Raw genomic sequence first — 19,649 nt, 5'->3', positions numbered from 1 at the left:
CTGATTCGGTAAGTTATCAGAAACTCTAACAAATGAATGTATCATTTATTCCTCTTATAATCACAATCTTGTGTGCTGGGGCAGGGACCCTTAAGCTTAGTGCCGGTGGAATGACTTACTTGACAGGGGAACTTCAATCAATGATCAGTAGTTTTCTGGCACCACCTAGCTTCCTAGGAAGGTGTCTCAGAGAACCAGCTGACCCAACTGGAACTTGGGGTCTGGTTGTCTGCTCAGTTAATGGGCTAGTGATCCCAATGGTATCCGTCTGCTTTAGTTGGTATGCTCAGGGCTAAACAAAGGCGTTTTGTTTCACTTGGCCTCATGGGAATAAAGATGGTCAAAGGAAGAAGAATGGATGGCATAATATCTATTCTCTGCTTGGCTCTGTGAGTACATGTGGAACGGTGACAAATTGTGGTACCAGGAACTAAAGGAGCTATTTTCACAAAAGCCTGAGACTCTAGGTTGAGTGAGGCATGCTCTGGGGACCATGTGGCTCAGGAATGGGGCAGGTGGCATCTTTGCCAGCTTTTTGATAGGGAAATGGTGGCTTCAGAAGACGGTCAGGCAGCATGCTAGACAGAGACAGTGACGGCACTGATAAGGTCTCTCCCTCAAATGGTCTTGGGTCATTGAATTTGAATAAAGATGCTGAGGCAGAGGGGAGTCTGGGTGGCTCAGTAGGTTGAGTGTCCAACTCTTGATTTTGGCTCAGGTCATGCTTTCATGGTTTGTGTGTTCGAGCCCCAGATTGGGCTCTGTGCCAAAAGAACAAAGCCTGCTTGAGATTTCCTCCCTCTCTCTCTCTCTCAAAATAAAATAAACATTTAAAAATTTTTTAAAAAGATGCTGAGGCACAAAAATGACTGGGTTTATTCCTGAGCACACATTTCTTGGGGCTTTTGGAATATTTGGGGAAGACTCTGCAAGGGATCAGAATTGTGGGTGGGCAGCTGGGGCCATCCCATCATCAGAACTGCCTTTTTGCTTTGCTTTTTACTTCTTTTTTTCTTCTCGTTTACAAAATAGCAAGTGGGTTGTAACTATGGTTTTTTGGGAACAACTATATTGAGATATAATTCCCATATCAAATGATTCATCTACTTGGAGTGTACATTTGAATGATTTTTGTATTACATCATTGTGCAATATGAAATTGGGTTTCAATGTTATTATAATCTCTTTTGTATAGATAAAATGATGAAGCCCAAGGAAAGTCAAGTTTGACTAAGACCTAGCCAGCTCCTACTTGGGCCATATTTCCTTGATGGAAGAAACTATTTTTCCTAAGAGCTACGGTCGGTGCTAATAATAATAGTAATAATAATAATAATAATAATAAGTGCAGCAGTAATACAAGTGCTATGTTTCAGGCATTGTGTTAACCTCTTTAAACATATGATACCATGTAATCTTTATAACCATTCAATAGTAGGTACTATTGGCCTCATTTTATAATTGAGGGAACTGAGGTTTAGACTGGTTAAGAAACTGGACAGCTTTAAGTGGCTGAACCAAGACTATACCCATGAACCCTGTGAAAATAAGAATCAGACTCTGCTCCGTGTCATGCTCCCAGGCTGTACCATCTACTAACATTTCTATTTCTTTTTTTTTTCTTTTTATTTTTTTTCAACGTTTTTTATTTATTTTTGGGACAGAGAGAGACAGAGCATGAACGGGGGAGGGGCAGAGAGAGAGGGAGACACAGAATCGGAAACAGGCTCCAGGCTCCGAGCCATCAGCCCAGAGCCTGACGCGGGGCTCGAACTCACGGACCGCGAGATCGTGACCTGGCCGAAGTCGGACGCTTAACCGACTGCGCCACCCAGGCGCCCCTAACATTTCTATTTCTTATTGATTTCACACCTCTAATTCTCAGGCCATTTATTTAACAAAAAGAATTTGCATATCTTAAGCCTGATGAATAATAAAGACTTGGGATGGTAAACAGGATTCATCTTAAATGCCAACTCCAATTAATGGCGTGCTGGTCAGTGGAGTTCTAAGCTCACCCCTTGGTGCAGGCAGAAAGCCCTCAGGATTGATTAGTAATGTCTGGTGTGGATGTTGTGAGAGAATGGGCAACATGGGTTTGCACATTCACCAATCCTGTCTGAACACCTCATTTCCCTGCCAGCTGTCCAGTCAAATGTCCCTGGGGCACAAACTTCCAGAAAGTGGTTTCAAAATGTTAGTGTTTTAAATACAAAGAGCGTAATAACCTGTGTACATAAAGAAGAAAGGAATAGTAATCATTCACAGATATAACCACACATTCACTGAAACCAGGCTTTATCTGAAAATGTATTTACAATTTAAATCTGAAAATAAACATAGTAACAGAGCCCCTAAGCTTCTTTAGGTGTTTTCATAGCATGGAAAAAGTGAAGAGGGCCTTTAACAGATTCCTAGAGTTGCTCTAATAAAGTACCACAAACTGGGCATATTAAAACAATAGAAATTCATTGCGTTAGAGTTCTGCAGGCCAGAAGCCCAAGACCAATGTGTCGGCAGAGCCACGTTCCCTCTGAATCCTGTAGAGGAATCCTCTCTTGCCTCTTTCTAGACTTCTTCTTTTTTTTAATGTTTACTTACCGTTTTTGAGAGAGAGAGAGAGAGAGAGAGAGAGAGACAGAGAGAGAGAGCGCGCACAAGGGGGGAGGGGCAGCAAGAGAGGGGGCCAGAGGAGATGAAGTAGGCTTTGTGCTGACAGCCCGGAGCTGACACAGGGCTCAAACTCATGAATGGTGAGATCATGACCTGAGCCGAAGTCAGATGCTCAAACGACTGAGCCACCCAGGCACCCGCCTCGTTCTAACTTTTAGTGGTTTGCCAGTAATCGGCATTTCTGGCCTTGCAGCTGCCTCACTCTCACCTTTGCATCATCTTCACACGGCATTCTCTCTGTGTCTTGCTCTGTCTTCACATGGTCATCTTCTTATGAGGACACCAGTCACATTGGATTAGGGGCCCACCCTATTCCAGTAGGACTTCCTCTTAATTAATTACATCTGCATTGGCCCTATTTCCAAATCACATTTTGTGGTACTCAGGGTTAGAACTTCAACATACCTGCTGTAGAGCAGACACATTCCACCCACAAGAGCCCCTAGACCAAAGGAGTGTCTGGTGACGGGATCTTGAGCTAATGGTAGTAAGAATGACTTATGAGCCAATTGCTAAAAGGCTGCAGACCAAAATCTGGCATTGCTGCGTTAGAGAGGGACTTCCAAAAACATAGTAGACTGAACTAACATGGACTCCTCTCAGAAAGCTGGATAACAAGGAAACAATATATTCAAGGTTAGAAGAAAGAAAGGCCTCTTTCCGGAGACTGTAAATGAAGACAGAACTAGAAGTCAAAATGGTAAAGGGGTACTAGGCTCTAGCAGATAGATGCTGGGCTTCCCACCCCCAAGCAGGGACAGACGATATAGCCATGAGTCAGGAAAGCTATAACCGAAATGTCTGCACGAAACCCCTGATGGCTGTCCTCCTGCTATAGAGCGTACTAGAAAAGAATTCCACCCACCAGTTCAAGAAGCTGTAAGAAAGTCTGTGACCTCTTTGGAGGCTGGGTGTAATGACAGACACAAACAGTCTCTTGTGGGAAACCCAAAGTTCAAGCTTTTATCACGCAGACGTCCGAAGTTATACAACCTGTATGATGTGGGAATCCCAACCTGAGAAGAAGTCAGTAAAGCTGGTCTAGGACTTGCGACACGAGCTGAAGAAAATACACAACTACTATCTGGTGGCACATCCACAAGCCAGGAGCACAAGACTCTCACCGAAATGCCACCACCAGCTCATCAACATGAGCTTACAGCAAACAACTAGAACCGACGGCAGGAAAACATCATCTCTCTGCAATGCCTGCTGGAGTCACAGGAGAGGATCCTCAAGGCATCCTCTTCTCCGCTTTTGGTCCTGCAGCAAACCACGCTCTGCCCACACAAACAGGAGCAGCTGCACTCCTGGGCCCCACACAAGTCACGTCGCCCAGTCCCAGTGTTCCTGAGGCAGCGTGCGCCAATCTGCCCCCAGAAAAGAGACGATACGTAGTACCTTGCCAGTGACAGCAGAACCCCTGCTGCCCCCAGGGGTCTCAGATACATCTTTCTGATTCGATAGGATCTTATTTTCTGGAACACAGCACAAACCAACCAACGTAATCAGGAGGCACCTGAAAACTGCACTCACCTCAGAATATTCGCCGTGGCTTTCCTTTCTTGGGGAAGAAGGTCTGGGTCTCGCAAAACTTCTTCTAGCAAATTTAGTACATTCATTTTTAGTTCATTGTTGAGCTCAAAATCCTATAAAATAAAATGGATCTTTTAAAAGTTTAGTTGTGGATGTTTTAGCTCCAGGACACATGGCACCATTTCTCATGATAAATTCTCTTGAAGTGATATATAGGAAATTAAAAAGTATGGACCCTAGGACTGCTCTCCCCACCAGAGATCCTGAGTTAATTGGTTTGGGATGGGGTCCTATTGTTAGTATTTCTGACAGGCTCCCCAGGGGCTGGAAATTCCTCAAAGAGATAGGTGCTTCCCTTAGCCTGGACCACACAGCACCTCCTCCCCATGTTTACATCTATTCACCTTCCATGTCTAGGAGGTGATATACTTTCTCCCAGGAGCCTTCCTTTGCCAATCTAGTGGGGCAAAGGGCTTTGTTTCGATGCTCTCAAGGTTCCCCCTAGCATTACCTACTGCACTGTACAGGCCGAAATAATCATCTGTTTTCCCACTGGACTGTGTGTAAGATCGGTAACTGGGGCAGAGCAATGGCTCACAAAAAAAAAAAAAAAAGATTGGTTGCAAGAATAAAATCTGTCATTTGGGCAGTGACTTGAATTAAGAACTTCAGTACAGATGTGCCAAGGGTTAAATAAAGGACACTCACAAACCAATGGGGCTGCACCAAACAAACCCAGGAGTGAAACTGAAGGGCGCCCACTGGGCAAAAGGTAGAACACGTGAGCATCAGAATGAATAATGATAGTGATAAATAATAAACAAATGAATCACAACCAGTGATGCTCACAGAGACCTAAGTAGGTAAATACATAGAGAGGGTGGAAGAGGAACTTTTCTTCAGAGTAGAATTCCAATTAGCAAGTGCAAAGAAACAAAAGAGCTTTATAAAAATCACCATTTTGTCCAAAGCAGTAATAATGGATCAGGCAGCTGAATGGATGCTGAAATTAACTGGGAAAGAGAATTAATAATGTCCAAGTACCCACATACCCCTGCCAGAAATGATTTATTACGAAGAGAGACAGACAAAGTGATCAGAATTACCATCACTAGTAATGGAACACACCAACATCATGTACCTACTAATGTAATGCTCTGTGAAAATCATCAGTTATTATTTTTTCCAAAGATGCAGAATCTCACATGGGCATTGTGAGGCACACTGTGCTCTTCAAAAATGTTAACGTAATATGAAAGACAAATAAGAACTGGAACTGTTTTACTTTAAAGGACACCAAATGGACCATGGCTACATGCAGCATATAACCCTGGGATCGAGGGGGAAATGCTCTAAAGGGCATCACTGGGACAACTGGCAAAAGTCAAGTCAGGACTTTGTCCTGGTTGAGAACATCATCAATGTTAGATTGCCCTAAATTTGATCAGTTCACTGAGGCTAAGAGCAGGCTCCTGTTTTGCAAAGACAGGGAGGAAGGAGGGAGGGAGAGAGACAGACAGAGAGAGAGAGAGAACACAAATGTGGTAAACATGTTAACTATTATTAGTGACTGTAGATGTGTATTAGTGTTTGTTTTATCCTGGCATTTTTCTCTTGATTTGAAAATTTTCAAGGTAAAGAGTTAAAGAAAGAAGTAATAAGGTAAAGATGTGTTTCTTGCCCTTTTTAATTTTTTTAATGTTTATTTTTGAGAGAGGGAGAGCATGAGCACGGGAGACGCAGAGAGAGAGGGAGGCAGAGGATCCAAAGCAGCCTCTGTGCTGACAGCAGACAGCCTGAAACGGGGCTCGAACCCACAAACTATGAAATCATGACCTGAGCGGAAGTCGATGCTTAACCGGCTGAGCCAGCCAGGCACTCCACTTGCACTTTTTAAAAATTCTTGCATTCTTTTAAAAAATTTTTTCTTTAACATTTATTCATTTTTGAGAGAGAGAAAGAGAGAGTCAAAGCATGAGTGGGGGAGGGGCGGGGGAGAGAGGGAGACACAGAATCCAAAGCAGGCTCCAGGCTCTGAGCTGTCGGCACAGAGCTGTCAGCAGGGCTCGAACTTGCGGACCATGAAACCATGACCTGAGCCGAAGTTGGACGCTTAACTGACTGAGCCACCCAGGCGCCCCTAGTGCTATCTTAAAATACACCTGCAGGAAGCACACTGCGACTGTCAGGTTATCGGAGGTGAACTGTACACCTTCTAAGTCCTGCTTTCAAGGACGTGACTCTGACGGACTATATTCCCATGAGCAGAAGTGAATGTGTATTTTCCCTCCTATATAAAGTTACTCGCTAGAACTACATTTTAACTTTCAGGAAAGTAATTTTGAAGCACTGACATTCTGAATTCTTTTAAATAATTAGAGAAAACATTGCTAATTGGAATGAATCCAGTAAAAAGAAAAACAGCACGCTTTACCTATATTTAGTAAATTCAGGGCAAAAATGTCCATAATTTCACAAACTGTAGACAATGCAATAGTCTGCCCTAATTTGAGTGGAATATTTTTGTGCCTCAGTTTGGTGGAGGACTATGTAACAAATTTGTCTCAATATTTTGTTTTTAATGCTTCACAATCAGTACCATTTCTTCAGAACAGGAACCACTGGGGCCTCAGGCAACACAGAGGTTATTATCTCTTACCATTCTTAGGCCTTTAGCTGGTATGTCTTCCTAAAATTTCCTCTACTTATTGTCCAACAGCTTCTTGGCTATTGGTTTTTGTTTTAACATGTATGCTAGGAGAAGAGAGTAGTATCTTGCTACTATGTTTTCTTTGTCCTACCTCCTCTCCTGTTTCAAGGTGAAGGGAATGTTTGTAAACAGTTAATGACCTCACTTACTTCAATCCCTGCACACTACCAAAAGATTTCTCAGCCATCAGGAGTCTGTTTCCTTAATGAATATTTGATATTCATCAGTGAGATGATGGGAGTCCTCCTGTAGCTATGTCAGTCTCTAATGATGCACATAATCTGATTATCATAAATGGATTAGTGTGAAGGACATCAGGCCAGTGTTTGGACCTTGCTAAGGGCTAATTAGCAATTTCATCAACCAGCGGGTACCTACTGTGCCCCACCCTGGGCTCAACAGGGGAAACAGTTCTGAGACCCGAGGAAGGCAAGTTGTATGAAAGGTCTTGTTAAGGAAAATAAAATGTAATTTTATTATTCTGAGCTCTAGGAAGACTAGCCTGAGAGAGAGCTCTGAAAACTTGGTGGAATTTGCCCAGACACTATTCGGAGCATGATGAAGGTTATAGGTGAATATCTGTTCTGCTGATGATGTAGCTGATGTAAAACAGGTTAACTAATGATGGCTGAGTACGAAATGGAAAAATTCTCACTCACAGTTTCCCCTGACATTTGCATAGGTTTTTACCATGTTCGAACTGAACTGCTATGCATAATTTCATTTCTCCCTCAGCTGACCCAGGAGCAGACAAGGCAGAAACCTATAATCTTGTGTCATACACGGGCCACTGAGGCTGAAGGGATGTGATCATATGGCTGACAGGAGACATGTAAGGAGGTGCCAGCGTGCAGACAAAAACACAAGTCTTCCATCTGACTCTGGTAACCCGCGCTTACACCTGTGCTTCTATCTGTCAATATGCCCACAAATCACCGCAGAGTCTAATGCAGTAGGTCTGGAACATTCTACTTTTCTAATGAGCTCCTGGGTGATGCTGATTACACTTTCAGTAGCAACACTTTGCCACTTTTTTTTTAATTCACTCAAATAACAACTCATCAAAAACTAACTAAAAAACTATCTGAATCCTCTGATGTACCACCTAGAATGTAAAGTTTTCTTTTTTAACGATGCACATAAAATGCAGAATTGGCCACTCAAAAGTCCCTGTTAAAAACAGTAGCTACTACTTCAAGAGAAATCTGGAGCAGCTAAAACGCACTTGCCCTAATTAAATCCAGAGGTGGATTATTCATAATAAGTCTGCCTAACAGCCATTTTAAAATTATCTGGAATCTAATTTTTTGTCACATTTCCCCAGGCCCTGGAAATGGGAAATGAGAATACTAACTAGGAGGGAGGGAGAACACGGTCTGCTTCTCAGAGGCAGCAATCAAGGGCGCCCACAAGATGGCGCGCCAGGGTCGTCTGGCTACCTCACCACCGCCTTTGTGCTGCGACCTGGCCGGCCTGGCTCTGGGGGAGCAGGGCCCTCCCTGCAGGGAGAAGCTGCCTGCTGTCGGTTATCTCATGCCCTGGATCAGGGAACCCTGCGGCACCCAGGAGGACCTGAGGCAGTCACCGCAGCTACCACAGCAACAGCTCATGTAGGTTGGTTTTTGTTTCCCAATTTTTGAAGGAGAGATGAAGAGACGGAAAATCAGAAAACAGAAACGACCCTGCTTCCACAGGTGGAGAGCCCAGAAAATACGAGACTTTTACATTTCAGTCTACACTCGCGGTGGGGGAAAGGTAGAGAAAAGAACAGCAGGCTGGGTGACGGACAGAAGAAGGAAACATTAACCCCAGAAACCCGGGGGTCCGGGGGGAGGGGGCAGCCCCTCTGAGTCTGAGGAGTGGTTCTAGGCCTGGAAATGTAGCTCCCGAGAACCCCTGAAAAGAGGTGATAGCTCAAGCAGAGTATCAGGAAATACAGCAAATGCTTAGGGACAAAAGGTTACCAACAAATGATGTCAAAATCTTCCTCAAGTGGTTAAGCTGTTGGGAGATGAGGGTATTTTACCAATATCTCACTGACTCCGCTCAAACACATTCATCAATGACTAGGAAGTCAGCATTTCCCTTTGGTTACTGAGCAATTCCTCAGGTCATTATCATAACTAAGACTTTGTGAGAGTATGCCACACGCTAGATGACATTTTAATCACTTTATGATCCAATTTAACCCTTGATAGCAACACAGTTACAATCATTACTATTCCCATTTTACATACAAGGAAGTCAAGGTACAGAGAAGCTAAGTTATTTTGCCCAAAGTCACACCAGTAGCAAGTGGCAGACTCAGGACTCGACCCTAGGCAGTGTTAGCTGAAACCTGAGTTTTTAACTGCATACCACAGACTGTCCAAAAACACATGGCTATCAGTGAATTAGTGCTGGTGGCTTGGACTGAAAAGACACATCCAACAGGTGGTTGCCCTACTGAGTCTGGAACTATTTCCCACCTATACTAGCAACCATTTGAGATAGAGATCTTGAAACTCAGGTTTGTATTAATAAGACTGGATCATATAACAGAAAAATAATACAAGACACAATAAATCAGATTCCCCAGCACGCTGAAACAAAATCCCCTGCTCACAGCTTAGGTATGTTGGCAATTACGTCCATTCTTTCAGGAGACCAGGGTAATAATTACTAATACACAATGTATGGCCATGGGAACTCTAGGACATCAAGAAAATCTGATTTGATAAACACAGTTTGACAATAAAGAGAATTATGAGAGTAATTTTCTTACTATAATCAGTACAGTGTATTCTTAACAGTGGCCAGAGTTTTTAAAAGGAAAGTGGCAATGCTGCAGAATGGAGTAAAACCACACAAAAAATTTTAAAACCTGGGGAAATGGGCTCATAAAGAAGGGGCTTAGGATGTGTTAGGCTCAAAAATAAAAGCCTGCGATTTGACAATGATTTTCAAGAAAATGAAAAGCATGCTGTTTCTGTCTTCTTTTACTAGAGAAGATGAAGAATTTAATTTACATTGTAGTGTACATTTAGGTTAGATCTGGGCCATCTGGTCAACTGGGAAACTGAGGCAAAGATGCTGAGTGATCTTCCCAAGATCTATGCAAATCAACTTTGATAGGTGAGGATATGCTTTTCTGGATTCCTCATTTTAATGAACTAGAGATAACAAGCCTCGAAACCAGTGTGGTTTTCAGTTCTTTTAAGGGGAGTGGGAACTTCATTCAGAATTTAAATATTGAAACGTGATCCCAGGGGAGATTGTGCTGGCTAAAAGCTGGCACAGGAGACCCTGCACAGTACCTGTTTGGCCTCGTCTACCTGACACCACCCTTGGTCTGCCTGCCTTCTTGCTACCTCTGGGCAACCTTGACTGTGAATCACAGTTTCGCACTGGAAAAGTGAAAGGCAGGGTTTTCCAGCATTTCCCATCAACTAACTACAAAAATATTTTAAAAGCCTCTTTGTTTGCCATACAAAAGGAATAACCTACTCAAAAACACACAAGGAAGAGCATTAAGTTTGGAATAAAATCTTCTAAAGCAATGCCGTAGTAATTCCAAACTTTCCAATACCTGTTCAACACTTACTCATAAGGCTTTAGAATCTCCAAGGAGGAACAGAATATATAGGAATGTGTAACTGACCATCATGTGGGAGCTTATGCACCAGGAAAAGGTGGTAAAACCCAGATAGTAAGTAAGCCCCAAATTTGGTAGGCCCAGGTGCTCCTGGTGGGGGCCCAAATGTTTGTTGAATGAGTGGACAAAAGCTCTAGGGAAGATACTTGACTTTGAGACATGTGGTAATATGTTACCTAATTCTTCTTAAACTGGCGTTTGGGGAAATTATTTTAGCAGATGTGAGGTGGGAGGCTACTAGAGGAAGGCACAGTGCAAAATGTGGAAGATTTGTCGGGACAAAAATAACTGGGAAGAGGCAAATGGCAATGAATGACACAGACTGAGTGAGAAGGAGGAAATCATGCAAAAAATAATTTATTTGGCCATTTTCTAACAAATGATTCCTCATCTGAATAGCTTGCTAAAATGCAGCCTCTAGACCTGAACAGCTGTGCTCATAAGAATTTTAAATACTGCCCACAACCTTGAAATCACGTAACTCCCAGGCTTCTAGCTTTACCTCTCCAAAGACAATCAGTCAGTTTAAAAAGCATTTATCAGAAGAAAGAGAATTTTTCTAGATAGGTGGTTAATTGATAGACTGTACCTTCCAAGACAATGACAAAAATTAGAGGGGAAAAAAAAGTTTGGAAAGGCCTGCTTTTAATCTTGATTTTTAAACTTCCATTGTTAATTAATGCCACATGTCAACAAAATTATCATTGACTTTAAGTCAAGAATAAGTCTTAGTAGAGAGTGGTCTGTAAGTTATACTTTGTTCTCCGTGCCCTCTGACCCATAAGAGGGGAAAAGACCGATAAAGAAAGCTGGTAGGCAAGCTGTACCTCATCCCTTTCCCCATAGAGAAGACAGACCCAGAGTCAGGAATGTAGCAGAAGCAGAGCCTTTGACATCCAGCCAGGAAGAAACTACGCAAAAACATCAGGAGATACAGGTGGTTGGCATCTGGGAGCAGACTGGGCAGAAGAGGAAGCACAAAGGGCAACATGGAGGCAACACCTTCAGGCCTGAACAAACCAGTTGATGCCCTACTGCCACACTGGCTCCTCGGAGTCCTGGGGGATAGAGTCCTAAAATGATGAAGGGGCGCTGGTCCAGAAAAGGAACCGAGAGCTCAGTCCTGTGTGCCACGGTCTCCAGAAATGCCTCCTAGGACCACGAGTGATTCTATCCATGTAGAATGCAAACTGGGAGGGCAGTAAGAAGCTGTTGATGTACGTAAAGTCCCAGACAGTGTTCCTCCGTGTTTTCTGCCCATGAAACCCATCCACGGAAGGTTAAAGAATCCCACTGGATTTACAGAGAAAGCTAAATTTCTGTCTTGGCAACTAATGGGAACAGAAAATAGGTTCCATTTAAGACAGTGGTTTCTTTTTTTTTAACTGATTATTTATTTTTGACAGAGACAGAGCGTGAGCGGGGGAAGGGCAGAGAGAGAGGGAGACAAAGAATACCAAGCAGGCTCCAGGCTCTGAGCTGTCAGCACAGAGCCCAACCCAGGCCTCGAACCCACGGACCACGAGATCATGACCTGAGCCAAACAAAGTCAGATGCTTAACCAACTGGGCCAACCAGATGCCCCTAAGACAGTGGTTTATTAACCTCTTAATTCTATTTCACACAGACTTAAATAAATCCTGTTGTTAATTTCTCACCAAGTTTTCTTTTCTTTTCTGTTTTTAAGACAAGTATAGTAGAAAGCTTAAGGAGAGTTTAAAGGATAACAACAGGGATGTATAAAAGATAAAAAAAAACTTTGGTAAGTAGTTGAAGGAAGTAGGATCTTGCTTGGTTGTTTGCCTGGATCACAGAAAGAGAGTCAGAAAATGAAAATCTATCTTCAGGTCTTAAAAAAAAAGAAGAAAAGAAAAAAGAAAAACCATAGTTATCAGATCATAGTTTCTTACATGTTATGTTTTCTAGGGCACTCTGACAAATAATTCATTTGTGCATAATAACCCTTTAAAGATCATTTTGCCAGTTTTATGAATGAGGAAGACAGCAAGCTGGCATGGGAATCTAGACGAGAATTCAGGTTTCCAGGTTTCTCTCCTCACCTGAGTCCTTCCTGACCCAGCAACTAAAGTGAAATGTGATGCCAAGACAGTTAGTTATGAGGGAGAAGGACACATTTTGATAAAACAATACGGGCAGGATTGGAAACTACAGTGATGAAAATAAGTACCAGCCTACGTGCCCGGAAAACAGGAGGAGCCAAAGGGAACTTAAGTGGCTGGCCTAATTAGAGCATTCTCTGTTTCACTTTGGCTGCCTTCATGGGAAATATGAGTTTGTGAACAAACACTGGTTTGTACCTGGTGGACGTTTGGGATTTCTTAGCTTGGATATGCAGAGGTCAAAGGGCAGTGGTGTGGATAACTAGACACAAAGGAGCACAAATTAGTAAAGATGAGACTAACATAAAAAAGTGTGTGGTCCATTGATTATCTTCCCATTTAGTGGCTTTATAAAGCTATTTGCAAGGTTGAAGCAGGAGACAACGAATTTGTCATTTAAACAAATAGTTCAGGGTGTCTGGGTGGCTCAGTCGGTTAAGCGTCCAACTTTGGCTCAGGTCATGATCTCACAGTTTGTGGGTTCCAGCCCCATGTCAGGTTCTGTGCTGACAGATCAGAGCCTGGAGCCTGCTTCACATTCTGTGTCTCCCTCTCTCTCTCTGCCCCTCTCTCACTCACACTCTGTCTCTCTCTCTCTCAAAAATAAATAAAGATTAAAAAAAAATTTAAACAGAAATAGTTCATAGCTGCCAGCTTCTCACATAGCAACTAAATTTTCTCTTTTTATTCCAGGCACCCCCATCAGCACCCACTGGCAGGAGACAGGCCGCAGGAGCCTCACTGTACTTTGGGGCTGCTGGGCAGGGGGGCAGCATCTAATCCACGGTTAGGTGGGAAGCCTGTGGTCTCCTGACCCTTAACCACAGATAGCACTAGCTCTAGTTTCAGCCACGGCCAGCAATGGGGAGGCTGGCACAGGAGCGTATAAATCACCATCTCCACGCAAGAGGTGCTGTTTTGGTTGTCAGCACGGAGGCAGCCCTCTGCCCCATAAAACCATACAAATCCTTTACAGAATAGACTCTGGGACAAAAGTAACTTTTCCAAGGAGCGATTTAGAAATAGAAAAAGCATGGTCAGTATTAGCATATGATATTCCCACTGTTTTGAGTCAGGAATGGCTATGTACGTTTTGCATTTCAAGCTGTCTGCACCCCAAAAGTTGGCCTGTGAGATCAGGGGCTAGAGGATGTGCTGGGCAGCCAGCAGCCTGGGCGTGCACCCTCACTCTGCCACCTGCTATCTGTGTCATCACAGGCAAATTATCTCATCTCCCTAGGCTTCAATTTCCCCATCTGTAAAGCTGGGATAATAACAATATCTACCTTGCCTCCCTTAAAAGGTTGAGGTGAACGGTAAATGACTTACTATTTGAAAATAACTGCTTAGAGGAGAGCCTGACCCAATAGTAGGCAATACAGTATTTGTTAAATAGTTAAAACATTGGGAGTCGTGTCATTCAGAATTCACCCTCGTAGAGGAAACAGTCTTCTCAGTCAGGGGTTATGGTTTCAAGTTGCCTATAAAAGACCATGCACCATAACTAAGCCTCAGACCTCAGGCTGGCTCAAAAATCATTTCTATGGAATGCAACGGCTTGTGTTGTCCTAGCTCAGCACCAGCGACACATCTTCCCTGGGAGCGGACATTGGGAAATCTGATCAAGCTATGGTAAGGATCTAGGCAAGGGCTCTTGTAAAGTCCTGGGCATCTTCAGGAGCATGAGGACAGGAAGCACCCACGTAATGCAGAGGGTGGCGCAGCCCAGGAAGCGTTCTTTCTCCAGCACAGAGCTTAGAGATCAGACATCTGTCCTCTGAAGATGGCCTTGTAAGTGGAAAAGAAGGTCCACAGCTCAAGAGCAGAGACTGAGCCTCAAGTGTGGAAGGGGAAGTCCCCCATGGGACTGGCAGGAGCAGGAATGGACGACAGTGAGGAGCTGAGCCCGAGGGCAGGATGGGGCTGGAAGCAGGCTCAGTGCTATCAGCTGGGGTGACAGGAGCTGCCTATTTAGTAGCTGGCTCTTTCTTACACGTTTCATTCTCCCGCCCACATGGAAAGTCTGCACTATGCTCATCCTTGGCCCAACCTCAGTTTCAGATTTGGAATAAAGAGTAAATCTGAACTTAGTGCTCTAATTTGATGCTAGATTTAGTGTCTTACTAAGCAATGCCAAAAAAATTAAAAATTTAAAAAGGGGCCCCTGTCATCTGTCAGAATAACTAACAGAAGAGACGAACTACATAAACTCTCATTTTAGGACACCCTGATCCCTGAGGTCTTTGAACACACGAAGTCCCTGCCATGCCAGCAGCAATCACGTTCCCACCTCAGTTGGTCCACAGGGCATGTTTCCACCGGACCACTGACCTGAAGCTGCAGGCTTGAAACCCAAATGCAAGTATGCTCATTGGTACATTCCCTTACTGGGAAGGAGCCATCACCTTCTTTGAGATTTATAGCCCCAACACCAATGTTACACAAAGGTTTTGCTTTGTCTACGTAAACCCAATGGAGATGTGCCCCTCTTTGGCAGGCCTACTGCTGGGGCCAAGTGGGGATGATCCACAGGTTCCTGTTTTGGAGGAATGGGGCACTGCAGGAGAGAGGAAGGAATTAGAGAGCTGGGTCTGGCTTGCTGCTGTACTTATGAGCGGTCCAGAACTGTGCAATTATACCATAACCATTAGTCACATGTTTTTACTTATATTAAGTTATATTAAGTTAAACTAAATTAAATTAAATGTTAAAACTGCAATTTTTCAGCCACCCTGGCTGCATTTCAAGGCTCAGTTAGCCTCATGTGGCTCCAAACTACTGTGGTTGGCACTACAGACACAGAATGTGTCCACCATTATAAGAAGGTCACCTGGGCAGCACTGATCAAACCTCTCTGTGACTTAATTGCTTCACTGGTCAAATAGGGGTAACAACTTTTGCCTGGGTTTAGACCCTCCCGGGGCTCTGCCAGGAAGCAGCCATTTGTAACGTTCTGAGCATGCATATATAACAGATGCTCTAACAGGTATTACCTCACATGATCCTCACAATCACCAGAAGAAATAGGTGATACCATGCTCACTTACGCGGAAGGAGAAATGGAGGCCTGGAGGAGCTGAATAGTTAGCTGGGCTACATAGCTAATGAACGGTAGGGCGGGGATTTCAATCCAGATAACTTTGACCCTGAAGCCCGTGCTCCTCACCATTCCCCCTGCTTCTCCAGCAGGCTTCTGAAGGCCCCTCTGCTCCGGCATCCATGCTCCATGGACACACCGGCCCCGGGCTCAGCTCCTCCTGGGATATTTGGAGGCATAAAAGTTTCACCTCAGCTGCTATGAGTGACTACAAAGTGGAGGAGTGAGAGCTGCTAATTCTTGTCTTACAGCCCAAACTACATTTATTTGTTAAGTGTGTTCAGGAAGTGTTACAGAACATATATTTTAACAAAAGGATTCATAGTATCTGTGTATGTGAGTATTTTTACATGATAAAGTATATATAAAGCCCTCTTATGGGGGGGAGCGAGTACGTATGTAAAAAGTATCATACACATTGTTAAAAGTAAAAGAGGGGCCCCTGGGTGGCACAGTCGGTTAAGCATCCAACTCTTGACCTCAGCTCAGGTCTTGATCTCAGGGCTGTGAGTTCAAGCCCCGCATTGGGCTCCATGCTGGGCATGAAGCTTACTTAAAAAAAAAAAAAGAAAAAGGGAAAATAAAAAGGAAAGGAGCAAACTGGGGGAAATCAGTGTAATTGGCAGATTAAAGGTTTTACCCTTAGTCCAGAAAAAAGTACCTAGTATCAAGAAGAACAATACTAAAACTAACAGAAGATTTGGCAATGCCCAGGAAGAGGGGCATGGACTGGGAGGGGGCTCTCGGTGCTCAGAATGGTAGTGCTACAAGGTGTGTACAAAGGTAAAAAGTCACTGAGCCACACTCATAGGTTTAGTGCCCTTTATGTGGAGAATGTAATATCTCAATAAGTTGCTACAAAGCATATAAACTGAAATATAAGCTGAAGAGTTCTTCATCATCAGCTAAATGTGCTCTCTTTGCCCCTCACACAATGAATGTAAGAGGACTGAAACATAACAGCTGTGTCACTTTGATATACTCCGTGAAACTGCTCTGCAGAGGTGACTTACACTTCCTGTACCGTAAACAATGATGAAATCATCAAGCAGCAGTACTGCTTGTCACTGATCATATTAAACTGCTCTGTAGACCATCCTTCCCCACCCTGCGTGTAGTTTTGGGCAGGGACCAATGTCTTCAGGGACCTTTAGTTATAAGAACAACTCTTCAATCAAAAATGTCCAGTCCAATATATTAAAGTTGTGGTTCGGTCCAGAATAAGACATTTCCTTCCTGTCCTAATCTAGCCTGTCCTGAGCCTGGAAGCCTATTTAGGAGGCCTCCTGTACTTTCCCACTACCAGCTCTCCACTTCTCGCTTTCACTTCTGACCTCCAGGGAAACGCACGCAGACTGACGTGCTGGGGCAGGGGGAGCCTGGCCCAGTCTCCCTCTGGATACGGCAGATGGACAGTGGCTAACTCTTCCTCTCATGGGGCACTTGGTGGGACTTTTGGAGACCTCTCCACTGGAGATTTAAGGCCAGCTCCCCTGACTCAGGTAACGTCTGGATCCTCCAACACTCACATTTACTCCGTGTCCAGCACACCCCAGGTCTCAATTCTTGTTAGTGAATGAATAAAGGAGGTGAGGAATCAGAAAGACAGTAGCTACGTTCCCTCCATAAACTCCTTTGGGAAGGAAATTTTTAGGTAAGTAAGTCATTTCATCTGATCTCACACTTTTAAAATATTCCCTTTAAGTTAAGAAAATGAGTGACTGTTTCATTCTTGGCCACTTGTCACTCAGACGGTACCCAGAGTCTGATGGAGCGGGTTGTAACCTATGGATATTGTTGCAGGCTCCTTTATTAATGCCATTCCATGGTCTGTAAAATTCCTCAAACAACTGGACAGAGTATCTTTCCAGAATCAGTGGATCACTAAGACAGTTTAGGAAAACCAAAATTGCTATACATTATACAAACAAGGTCAGGCCTTTGACAGGCACTGGAGTGCCAGCCTAGAAGTCCCTCCCTCTCCTGTGCACAGAAGACAAAGCAGTCACACAAGCATGTGGTTAAAAGCACTACAGCCCTGGAACCTGCAGATACCTTGGAATTGTGCAAATGACACGTTAAGGCCGCCTAGCAGGAGCTGTTTGAGAAGTATGTGGACGCTTAATGAAAACACCTCTTTCTCTCAGATTTTCTCTCTTTTTTTAAAAGTTTATTTATTTATTTTGAGAGAGAGACAGGGAGAAGGGAAGAAGCAGAAAGAGAGGAAAAGAGAGAATCCCAAGCAGGGTCTGCACCGTCAGCATGGAGCCTGATGTGGGGCTCAAACTCAAATTGTGAGATCATGACCTAAGCAGAAACCAAGAGCCAGAAGCTCAATTGACTGAGCCACCCAGGTGCCTCCTTTCTCTCAGTTTTTCTCTCTGATTTCCCATCCCTTAGTCTCCGTCTTGACTGACTTTGAAAATTTTAAACATTCAAGAATACCTTCCTGGACAGAATGAACAACAGCAACATTAAAATGCAAACTCGATTTGACAACTATTCCTAGGCATCTCCCACGTGCCCAGAGCTGCAGAGCCCTGAGGAGGGAGATGCCAGGATGAACGAGACAGCCCTATCTGCAGGGAACTACAAGCTCCTTGGAGGGGGATGAAATGTGCATCTCCTGTCCTTAACTGGAAGGGATTTGGTCACACCCACCTACAGTGGACTTTATGTCTTTCATGCTTCTTCATTCAACGTCACCTTTAATCCTCACCAGATCCTTGGGGGAGGTAAGAGATGGATGGCTGTCCTCATTTTCAGAAGATGATATTGGGATGCCTCAGTCGGTTAAGCAACTGACTCTTGGTTTCGGCTCAGGTCATGACTCATGGTTTCCTGAGTTCAAGCCCTGCATTGGTCTCTGCGCTGGTGGCATAGAGCCTGCTTGGGATTCTCTCTCTCTCCCTCTCTCTGCCCCTCATCCATTCACACTGTCTCTGTCTCTCTCAAATAAACAATGTAAAACTTAAAAAAAAAAAAAGAAGAAGAAGAAGATACTAACACCCAGTGAGGCTGAGTGACCAATTCTGCCCCCACAGAAGATTCGGTGGCAGAGCTGGAAGAAGAATACATGTACCCCTGACTCTGTGCTGCTACTTCTGCTAACCCATAGATAAGGCATGTGGGAGAAATCCAGAGTGGCCTTCTGGCTTCACTTTCAACATGAAAGGCAGCAGGTGAGTGAAAAAGCACAACAAAATGAGGAGAAAGTAGCACAGAATGTGTAACAGAGGAAAATTTTTAGAATCAGGAAAAAAAAAAAAGAAGCAACCTAGCCTTACTAAACACTTATGAAAGGAAAGGCTAAAAGATTCCAGAATGGCATTCTAGCACACATTGCAGGGAAGGAGTTGAAGGCAATTTTATTTCTCTGGAGAACCAACACTCATAATTCTGTGACTCTTTATTTCTCCTGAATTAAGTGCAGGGTAGTATCTACTAATATTAGCCACTTTTGGTGAGAAATGAGAAACAAATACATGACATCTAATATTCTGTAGCAGACCCAATTCTCTAGATTATCCTCCATACCTCCTCTGAATTCAACTGACTCAGATCATGCTACCAAAGGTGAGAGGAGGTGGTGGGCACACAGTGTGGCCTCCAGGACCACCTGTCTTTCTCAAACTACCCTCTGTGAAGCCTGAATGAGCACCAGTCAGCCAAAATCAGTAAAGGGAGTAAGAGAAACCTGGACACCGAAGCCAAAAAAATAAAAAATAAAATAAATAAAGCTCTAAAGCAATTAGATAAGCAGAGATGTTCCAGAAATGTCCTCAACATCATGTGCTTACACAGAGAGAGTGATGGAAAACTCACTTGAATGAGGAAGGTACAGGATGTACACATGCTAAAGTTATAGCAGGATAATTG

The 19,649-nt window shown here is 43.7% G+C and overlaps 1 protein-coding gene across 3 annotated transcripts in view; it reads right to left on the bottom strand.

Moving 5' to 3' along the window:
* The window catches only part of RASGRF2 (Ras protein specific guanine nucleotide releasing factor 2), a 239,691-nt gene that overhangs the window by 24,423 nt on the left and 195,619 nt on the right, over window positions 1-19,649 (bottom strand). For all 3 annotated transcript variants that reach the window (XM_007079978.2, XM_042989305.1, XM_042989311.1), the window contains exon 19: window positions 4,210-4,322. In XM_007079978.2, the coding sequence (XP_007080040.2) occupies window positions 4,210-4,322 (113 nt within the window). The remainder of the gene's footprint in view (window positions 1-4,209; window positions 4,323-19,649) is intronic.

This window comes from Panthera tigris, chromosome A1, assembly GCF_018350195.1.
Source record: "Panthera tigris isolate Pti1 chromosome A1, P.tigris_Pti1_mat1.1, whole genome shotgun sequence".
Taxonomy (NCBI): Eukaryota; Metazoa; Chordata; class Mammalia; order Carnivora; family Felidae; genus Panthera; species Panthera tigris.
This window is presented reverse-complemented; position numbering and strand designations above follow the sequence as displayed.